Below are 11,011 nucleotides of genomic sequence, written 5' to 3' on the forward strand. Positions count from 1 at the left end.
GTTGCAACACATGAAACTTACTGTTTTTGTCAACTCTGAGTGAAATTTTGTGCCATTATTATAACTTGTGTTTTTATTCATATAAGATTTTTATTAATATTTGTATGTTTATTCTGTTCATATATCTAAAAATAAATTACGTTATTTTTGAGAAATCTGTTCAGGCCACAAGTTCTTTTCTCATTCATGATCAGAGGGGTGTTTCATTGTTCTGATTTCATTTCTTGCAAGATCCTGGGTTACATTTATGAAAATAGGCTGGCCCTGATTTCATTAATCTAATCCCTACATAACCCTGATCCCTAATATTAACCGCAGACCCCAACCCAAAGAACTCAGAAAAGCCCTGTGTCGAAACCGGACGCAGAAGAAAACTGGACAAATGTCAATATGTGACCCATCACATCGAAACGAGAATTAAGTCCAAAAGTGGGATGTGGAGAAATGGGCAGATAGGGTTTTGATTTAAACATGTTCAAAATTGGCATTTTGTCAAAATGTAATGAATAAATGCCTTATCAACGTATCACTTGAATGAACTGTCTGAAATATAATCCTAAAAAAAAATTGATGCACTTTTTTAGCAGTATCAAAAAAAAATAAGGAAAAATGTCTTCAAATGTTGAATTTTTTCCCTGTGAGTTAGCAATGTTTTTGTTTCTTTCCATCTGGGAAATCTTAATATACAAATAATATTTGATGTTTCCTCTTTATAGTGACATAAAAAATTACTAATAAATTTACATACAATTAGGATTCAGACCAAACAGTGATACATTAATGTAACCAACAACACACATTAAGTCATATATATAGATTTCCTTATGATATCAGAATGATCCAGGTATCAAAATGTAGCTTTTAAGTCAGGAATCTGATAATGTAATTAGGTCATTTTGACCAAATTTGACTTAATCCTCATTTCGATATGATGGGTCACATATGTGACGAGTCGGGAATGGGAATGTGTTGGTATTCAACATCTTGTTCCTTTGTAGCTCTAACCATTACCACATAAAAAAAGTCAAGAGTCATCTATGGACAATCTAAGTTCCAAATAATCACATTACGTCTGATAGCCCCCAGAATTATCATTAATGCTACATGTTTAAGTTTGAAGTGTAACTGCCAACCAAGTGACAGGAAAAAGACAGACACTCTCCACACAGGTCAGAGACCGATGAAACGAGATTTCAAACCTTGAACATCCCACAGAGCGTCCTTTAATGGAAACATTTTTTGACTGTATGCCAAACATACTGCTTATGTAGCTTTTTATGATTCTCTATTAGTGTAAGGAAATTTCTGTCTGGGAAATTGAAGTTTATTTAGATGACATGGGAAATATTTTACTCTCATGCAGGAAATTGGTTATTTTTAAATCAAACAGTTATTTAAATGAATATCACTTTGTTTTCGGTCCAATTCAGTCAATTGCAAGTTCTTTCTTTAGGGTAAAAACTTGCCACATAAAACCTTTTTTTTATGTCCACTTTTTTGTTCCTCAAATGAGTCTTAAATCAAGTTAATTTTCTTTTTTTTTTTTTCACAATATCACCTAATGGGGAGTTCATTACTAAAGCATTTGCATTTGATGGAGATGAGTGTGGCAGGTGGGAATTAGAAGCAGAGACCATTTCCTCTGTGGTTGTACTTCACCGCTACACAATCAAGTTCAAAGTTGATTTTCTTTTCTTAACCTGCTGCTTAGAGCTCTCCACAATCAAGCAACTGCTTATGTTAGCAATGCAATTTAGAGAAAAGGCTTGAAGGTCACCTGAACAGGACTGATGAGCTGTCTGTCATTGTTGCAAATGCAGGGTTCTTATGGTATCTCAGAGGTTTTGCAGCACCATAAAAGTGCCTCTGAAAACCTTTTTTTCATTGGTTGAAAGTTGTGTTGTTTTGGCAATAAAAAAAATAACTAAGAAGTAGATAAAGCTTCACAAAGAGTTTTCTACAAAATGATAAGCACTAATATTAAAGATTTTCTAAAACCTTCTTTTGGATTATTTGCTATTCCTAAAAACAACTGTATAGAATTATATGTATAAGTTTGACTCAATGAGTCTGATAATGGAGTCATTTTAAAATGGACATATGAAAAACCCACTTTTCTAGCTGTTAAATCTATTTTGTTGTGCATTTGGAGTCCCTCAGAGTGCAGAAAATCAGAATTTAGTTTCTCTCTGTGCTTCACTGACATCTTTATATTCTGTTTGGGTTATATGTTCAACTTATTCAGTTTTCCTTATTTTCTGTTACGTTTGGATATAAAGAGACAGCATCACAACGAGTTGATCAGAGACACTCCCCCAAACAGGGGTGAACGTGGGGCTTGTGGAGTTACATGTACAATAAGGAGGAATTCTGACCAAAGCATTGCAGTTCCATTTTATAGACCCAAACTGAAGGATTTAAATGTAAAAAAGAAGAATTTAAAAGCATGATATGTATTTTTAATACTGACTAATGCTGTAAACAGTGCCATACGTTACACATCCAAACTTTAGAAATACTGATACGTTTGTCTCCTGAAAGGATAGAATGCATTTTCTTTTTTTTTTTATTGCTTTTATCCATCATGGACAATGAGTCTGCAAATAAAAAAACATTATCATAAACTTACAGGGAGAGAATATGGCAATACTGAAACCATTGATACAATTTCTGCAATCCTCATCAGCTAATAGTGTAATTACACACAACAAATCCCCCATGATACATCTACTGTGGTGGAAAATTTGTTGACTGACGTAGAACATGATCCAAAGTGTGAGCATCTCCGTCTCTGCCTCTCTGTCTCACTCCTGGTGAGCTGCTGACTGGCTCTCTGCAGTGAATCTCATTACTCTGCGTCTGCTTGCTGTCACACTCTAGTGGGAGACAGACGTTCTTAACCCCAGAGGCAACATCTGTGTGTGTCTGTGTTAGTGAGTCTAACTGCATCTGTAAGTTTCGCTCACATTTTGGTGGGCTTGTTTCGGCACATTTAAATGCAGTGTTCTGAGACGGCTCAAATGGCTCGTAGTGCGTCATCACAGCGATTGCTCCGGCTTCTCTATAGGACCACTGAGGCATGCTGGGTGCTTTATTAGAGGAAGGCCTTCCTACGTGCTGTCGTCGTGACAGTGGTTCATAATTTGCCGCGCGTGGCAGCTATTCATCCAGTTAGGCCACAAGTGTGTCAGCATGTGACTTATCAGGCCTTTGGCCACTTTCCAGCTCCGGAGCAGTTTGCCCTTAAAATGATCTTGGACACGGAGGCGTGTGGAAGACTCACAGGGGGACAGATATCAACTTTGGCTGGAAGTCAGTGATCAAAATTCAGAGGCGGTTGTTTGTGTGCATTGATTCAGATACAGCCATCCTGGGGAATAATGTCAGAAATTAATGCTCCAGCTGCTGAGTGACAACTCCAGCAGGTTTAGAGTTAAACAGAGATAGTCCAGTGGGCACTACACAAATTATTTTTATATTATGTGAAAAAAAAAAAAAACAGAATTTATTTAGCGCCATGCAAGCAGTGAAACAAAAGCAGCAAATGCAGCCTGGAAATATAACAGGTCAAGCTTTAATGGACTTTTTAGCCCCCGATGCTAGATGACCATGAGAGGGAAAATTGCCTTTTCTTAAATGAGTTTGAAAATTTGCATTTAGATAAGTCTCCCTGATTTCTTTATTCAGTTCTCTTACCCAGTCTTGCCTACATACTGTCGCCTTTTCTAATTCCCACCTTTTATCGTTCATTTATTCTACTCTCCCCTTTGTCTTCTTTTGTTTAGTTTGTTACCAATAATTCACAATCAATGCCTTTTCTTCTCCGAAAGAGTGGTTAGCCTCACAAAACAGAGTAATAAAATGAACGCTGAGGGCTTTATTCATACTATTTTAATGCAATATGTTTTCTATGGTTAGCTTAATTGCAACATAACACCTTGTATTTTATTTATTATGCCTGACAAATAATTCTCTTTGTACCTAGACAGAAAAAGGGAGTTTTACAAGTTTTAAAATTACTAATAAATATGTTAGTTTCTAAATACCAGCTACATATGACATGCTGATTTACACTGATGTTTTATGGGAAATTTATGCTTCTTAAGCAGAAAGTTCAGTGGCTCTGTAAGGTCCAGATTATTTTTCTTTCCTTGCCAAAGCTCCACGCTGCCCTGCCAGGTTTGATACTTCTGTGAACCTGCCGTCCTGAGTACTCAGTTAATAAAGTATCCTGTTTATTGAGCTGTGAACTGGATTTTCTGAGGCTGTGCCGAACTCAAATCCAAGCATTTATTTGGCTTTTTTCTTCCAAGTCACAGAGATCAAACAGGCTGAGACAGGGAGCCATCCCAAACGTAACTCACAATATTTCTTTTTTTCCAAAGTTAAACCTGTGTGACTCAGATTGCTTCTTTTGAGACAGGTGAATCATTTATATCTTCAGAAAAAAATAATAAAAATACTGCTGAATCTGTTATACTTTGTTCAAATTTGATCCTCTGTCAAACTAGTAATTCAGGTGTAAATAATATTCTTTAGTGCTGTTTATCAAAAACTTACAGCTCTCAGTTTGTCAGTTTATATTTTTTATAGAGGTCTTAAACGATTAGCCATCACTTTTCTTTTCTGCTCAACTTAAAAAGAAATTAAAACTCAAGTAACTCCAAGTAACGTCTGTCTGCTGAGGTGAAGAATAAAAAGACAATATGGTGCAATAACTGCGAGTGTTTTATTTAAGTTTTTTTACATCGTTTTGCAATTAAAACATTAACACCTTAATATTATAAATATATAAATTTGAACATCAAGAAAAAAGTTAAAGTTAATGTTATGGATGATAGGATGATTGTATTAACAAATACTGATAATTAAACGATATTCAAACTAAAGCTTTTAATAGTTTTATTCTAAACCAGTATGTTGAAAACCCTTTCAAATCAGGTTGTTTGTAATGTGGCACATCTACAGTATGTATCAGGTAATGCACAACATACATTCCCTTCCTTGCTTTGAAGCTTTTGTGTTGCACTGCTACCTGTTTTGTTTACCGTCATCTCAGAAATTAATACAGTCTGTCTAGTTATAAAAATCTAAGTTATTCTAAAAACAAGACAGGTGAGTAGATGGTTCTTGCATCACATTTGCATTTAAATTGTTGTAAGAACATGGTCACAAGTCCCAGGCTAAATGATTTGAAAGAGCCACTATCAAAACAACTCCGATGTCTATATGTTGTTAGAGCTGTCCACTGGTGAACAGAACATTCAAGAGAAGTTTCCAAGTATCACAGTTAAACACCCTTTTTTAAATACAACACATTTTTACTACCATGATCATAGCTTAGGAAATGTATGGAAAACCCTGGGATAAAGACGTGAAAGAAAATAAAACTGTCCTGTTTTTTAAGCAACTGAGAAGAAAAGCTGGTATTTCTCACAAACACTCATTTATTCCTGTGTTCTTTTAGGTTTAGCTGTGCAATCAATTTGGTTTAAACTTGTCATTTTATGAAAATTGGAATGGGAGCAGATAATAACACGTTTCCCAACAAACCGCAATATTCTGTTGTGTACCAAAGGAGACATAAAGCCTTTATCATTTAAATTCAAAGGAACAAAGCTCAGATATGTTTTGCCATACTTTAAAACTACATTGCATTATATTTTACAAGCTCACAATTTCCCCAAACGTTTCAGTGGTTTGATGCATAAACAAACAACTGCAAGCTGGAAAGACAGTAAACATGACTTCATATGCATATTTAATGAAAGGAGTAATGGGCGTATTAAATCAGGTGATAAGGCGTGCCAGTTTTCTAGAGTCTGCAGATGTGTTATTCCTGTGTCTTAACTGAATTGAGTTACAGCTCAGTGGAGCCCACCTGCAGCTCTGCCTGTGTAAGCAATATGTCCCAGGGTTTATTAGGAACTTCATAAGAGATAAGGCCAGAACACTGTTGCGCTTTAGTCCTGTGTCATGTCTGAAATAATGGACAGAAGATCACAGACTAAAGCTGATTTATGAATTTAGGGCAAGCTAGTATCAAGCAAGAAATAAAGCGTAGTGAATTTCATGCCTGCAGTTTTATGAAAAAAGATTTAATTTTCTATGGTAAGTTTGATTTAATTTTGATTTGATTTATTTATTTAACAGGAAAAGATTATTAAAAATCAAGCCTGACTCAGCATAATTGCTGTTTTACAGCAGGTTCCTGTTCTGCAGCACATAAAACACTCAGAATTACAGCATCACAATCACATCATTATTATTACACCATAGACACAAAGACAAACAAGCATGCCAAATATCAAAAAGGCAGCATTTACAAAATCGGAAGTCTAAATATGAGCACAACAAAAAGTGTCCCGCAGATGGCAGACAAGATTCTTCTTAAAGGGCTGTAGTTTTGAAATGGACTTTATGTTTTGWGGAATGTCATTCCATGCTTTAGTATAAATATAGAAGAAAGACATCTGGCCGTAACAGTTTTTTAAAAGTTGGTAATATCAGTTGTCCTTTTGTAGCAGATCACGATAAGTCAAATGAGAATCCAAAGTAATTTCAAGAAATTTGTAGGTAGTAACAATATAAAGGGGTTTGTTTAAAAAAGTGAATTGATTTGTTATATTGAAATGTCTCCTGGGTGAGGAAAAACACATGCACACAGTTTTTTAACATTAATTGACAAAAGATTATCTTGAAGCCAACCACGAAATATCTGAAGATCTGCTTGTAACTGACTATTAATAGATTCAATATTGAAATCAGACAAAAAAAAAACTGTATCATCAGCATACATTAAAATATTTGAGTACTTCAATATTTTTGGAAGGTCATTTACTGTATGTATAATAGGAAAAGCAATGGGCCCAGTACGCTACCCTGCGGAACTCCCACTGAACAGGGCAGAGACCGGACACAGAGCTTCCATGTTTCACAACCTGACACCTTTCAGTCAAATAAGAGGAAAACATTTGTATTGCAGATGATAAAAGTTGAAAAGAAATCAACTTTTGTAAGAGAGTATAATGATCAACTGTGTCAAACGCTTTATGAAAATCAATATATACAGCACCAGTTGCTTGACCTTTGTTCAAAGCAGCACGTAATGATATCCTAACTGAAGAAATAAAATAAAACAAGTTAGCAATTTTTTCATGATCAGAAACAAGAAGTCCATTTACTGAGATTTGTGAATTGTTATTAAATGTTTTATTGTTACTTTCACCTGTCACTGACTTAATCGTTTCCCATAGTATTTTTGGATTCTTACTGGCTGAAATAATTTGATTTTTAAAATATTGTTGTTTGGTTTTGCATAATTCAGCAACACATTTATTTCGGTAATTGTTTAAACGAGACCGATTTTCAGAAGTTTTTGATATTCTATAAGTTTTCATTGAAGAAGCTTTCAACTTTAGGAGATGTATTATAGAGGCATTCAACCATGGAATTTTATTTTTCCAGACTGGAACTTTACAAGTTGAAATATATTTTTCCTGTATTGTTTAAATGAAATGCAGGCATATTGTCTATAGCTGCTTCACAAAATATATGGGAGGGAATCTGAACTGATAATACACTACGGGTGTAAGATTATGTTGCAATATTTCATTTCCCGATGCATGTTGATTCTCTAAAGCACTGTATTGATTTTTTAATTAAGGCTTAAAATGTAAACTTTCATCCAGCAGTTCAATCTAGAGTTGTATTTTAGCCTCCAACCACTAGTTGGCAGCAGCAGTCTGCCAGCCATTTGGGTCCTCCACTCCAGTGGAGCCTGAGAGTAAAATGCTAGCTCAAACATTAGCATTGTGAGTAAATGCTAGCACTAAGTACCAATTGCTTAATCTGAACAGATTAGACTAACACCCACTGCCTCCAAAGCAAAAGCAGGGTGGTTAGCTATCCTGAATCAGCCAGGATGTCATTAGTGTGGGGGCTGACCATATTTTTATAATTCATTTTTATTAGAAATCTAAAAGCTGCCACAGATCTATTAGCAACTATTTAATGGCACGTTTGGCCTAACCATTGAAAACATTGAGAAAATAAGAAATATGAAACATACTGAGTTTTTTTATTACAATTTTTGGAGAAAAACTGGCAATATATTCCAATATTTAGTTACGTTTACAGTATAGCAACGTATCATGAAATATTGTATTGTGATCGCTGTGTCATGATTTATTTTTCACATAACCGAATTCTTGCCCATACACAGTAGGGCTGCACAATATAATGCAGATATATCGTCATTGCAATATCAATGTGTGCAATATTCATATTGCAAAGGACTGCTTTGGGTGCAAAAATTGTTGACTAATGCGTTTGAAGAGTTTTGAAGATGTATTTTCATGCTGATGCAAAATTTAGCCAGTAGGACACAGTCTCACAGCAGCACAAAGCTCCCACCAGGCATTGCCAAATACCGTATGCTAAAATTCACATAGAATATGATGTACAGATTAGAAAGTGAGAAAAAATAAGATATTGCACTTGATTTTGTCATCACAATATTTACAAATATTATCGCCATCTCAAGATTTTCTAATGCTGTGCACCTCTACAACACAGCACAACAATATAATATATTGTCGTTTGACTTTTTGCTGAAATTGATTTATATGCAGTTTTTAAATGTAAGTAAACAGATATACCGCCATCATTATGCTTCTTACTTTGATTGATAAAATGCAAGCGCACATTCAAAACAGCCCTCCAACATAACAAGGCTTTAAGGCACTGTCTGCTTAAATTGATGACTGTACTGATGTGTGTTTAATTACCTGTGTGCGCTCCTGACAGTGAGCTAAGAACACGGGAATGTTGTGTCGCTCCATCATAAACCTCCACGATGTCATTCAAAGCCGTTTGGAAGAAAGCGAATTGGCTGAAGACCACTAGAAAAGACAAACATGGAGAGAAAGTGGTCATAAAGGTGAAAGGAGCTGGGGAAAAATGATTGCAGAAGTCACACAAAAAAACAAACAAAAAAAAACATGAAATGCTGCTCCTTGGTTTCCACAATCAAAAGAAAATTATCAGAATCGATTTCAATCAAGATGTCCTCCTTAAAGCAGGGTGGATTATCCTGCCAGTTATGACAACACAGCCAAAAACTGATATTTCAACAGAGATCAGGAATCTTGTCTAGGCTTGATGGCCTGTCAGTAGATGAAAGTCTTTGCAATGACAGCCAATCTGCCGTACAATGTGTAGCTAAAGCTCCGTTACAGAGCTTTCATCCTTTCAACACACCGTTTTTACTGGAATTACTTGAACAGTAGTCATCCCTTTCACAGTCAATCTATGTCTAGTTTAATTGTGGCAAATGCTGCTATTTAAAATACAAATTATACATGAGGGATAAAAACAGGCAAAATGGACAGTGAACAACTGCTTTTTTATTAGGTGTGATGGCAGGATATCATGAATTCATTCAACAGAACTTAGGATCTGTAAACTCTCGCTGACTTTCAATGAATTTTTTTGTATGTTTCTTTAATGTGTGCTTGTGGTGAGAAAAGCTATTGGTTACAGTGACACTCAACCTGTCCTCTGTAAAAAGTCTGTCATTAGTTTTGTGCAACAACCTGATGAAAAGAAATAAAGAACAACGACAAAAGCTTCTGTGTGTGTGTGGCTCTGCACGACAAAGTGAGTTGCCCTGGGCTCCGCTGTCATACAGGAAAATGCAAATGTGTATTTTAATTATTTCAATTGTTGTTCTCAAAATGACTTTTTTAAGTGAAATATGCCATTAAAAATATTCAAAATAAAGTGTAAAACCAGTCATTTTAAAACAGCACTGGACCTTTGATGAAGCATCACAACCTCAACATTCAAAAAAAGGAGGTGGAGTACATTGAAACCAAACACAAGCAGCTACTTTTGGTGTACCGTAATTTAACCACAACAAGGGTTTTTCCTGAGAGAGGCATGATGCTGATTACTTATTAAAGAGCCAGAGGTTACGGTAGTATCTCACTGGGCCGCGAGTGTCGACAGCTAGTTTATGGTAAGTGCAGGGTACCAATTTGAAGCCTAACCAAGCAAAGGGGAAGGTGCAGCATAAACTCACATTGCCATCAGAGCATCTGAATTTTTGGGTGGGATTAATAAGGTAGTGTTGTAGTATTCAAGACCAGTCTTGATCTTAAGACCACTTTTTGATGGTCTCGGTCTCATCTCTGACTCAACCACAATTGTGCTCTGTCTTGTCTCGGACATTGAGGACTTGGGATTTTATTTCAAGACCAGTCAAGACCACAACTATGGAAATATCACTAAATTGTCATAATATTTTCCAATTTATTTGTTAACATTGATTTGATTTGATTTATTTATTTCACAGGAAAAGATTACTAAAAATTAAGCCTGACTTAGCATAATTGCTGTTTTACAGCAGGTTCCTGTTCTGCAGCACATAAAACACTCAGAAATACAGCATCACAATCACATCATTATACACCATGGACAAAAAGACAAACAAGCATACCAAATTTCAGGAAGGCAGCATTTGCAAAATAGGATGTCTAAATACTGTATGAGCACAACAAAATGTGTCCAGTAGATGGCAGTCAATATTCTTCTTAAAGGGCTGTAGTTTTGAAATGGACTTTATGTTTTGAGGAATGTCATTMCATGCTTTAGTATAAACATAGAAGAAAGACCTCTGGTCATAACAGTTTTTAAAAGTTGATAATATCAGTTGTCCTTTTGTAACAGATCTAGTTGAATGACCACTTCCAGAATTTGATTTGAGCAGCAATGCACAGAGTTCCATAACTGGCACCTTGGAAGATCTGAAAATATAAATTAATACCACTATACAAAACATAATTCTGAAAAGTCAAGGCATCAGACAATGAAAGAACTGTACAGTGATGAGTCCAACCAGGAAGTTTTTTATGAATTTTGTAGGCCCTGTTGTAGAGCCTAAAGGCTCGTTCACACCGAGAGCGTTTTGAGCGGCAGGAGCTGCCAGTTTACATGCAAAGTCTATGGC

General features: G+C 35.7%; 1 protein-coding gene across 2 annotated transcripts in view; it reads right to left on the reverse strand.

The window, feature by feature from the left end:
- The window catches only part of csmd2 (CUB and Sushi multiple domains 2), a gene marked incomplete at its 5' end in the record, with an annotated part of 325,712 nt that overhangs the window by 78,617 nt on the left and 236,084 nt on the right, over window positions 1-11,011 (reverse strand). For both annotated transcript variants that reach the window (XM_014021334.1, XM_014021333.1), the window contains 1 exon segment: window positions 8,790-8,903. In XM_014021334.1, the coding sequence (XP_013876788.1) occupies window positions 8,790-8,903 (114 nt within the window).

The sequence above is a fragment of the Austrofundulus limnaeus genome, unplaced genomic scaffold (assembly GCF_001266775.1).
Source record: "Austrofundulus limnaeus strain Quisiro unplaced genomic scaffold, Austrofundulus_limnaeus-1.0 Scaffold288, whole genome shotgun sequence".
Lineage (NCBI taxonomy): Eukaryota > Metazoa > Chordata > Actinopteri > Cyprinodontiformes > Rivulidae > Austrofundulus > Austrofundulus limnaeus.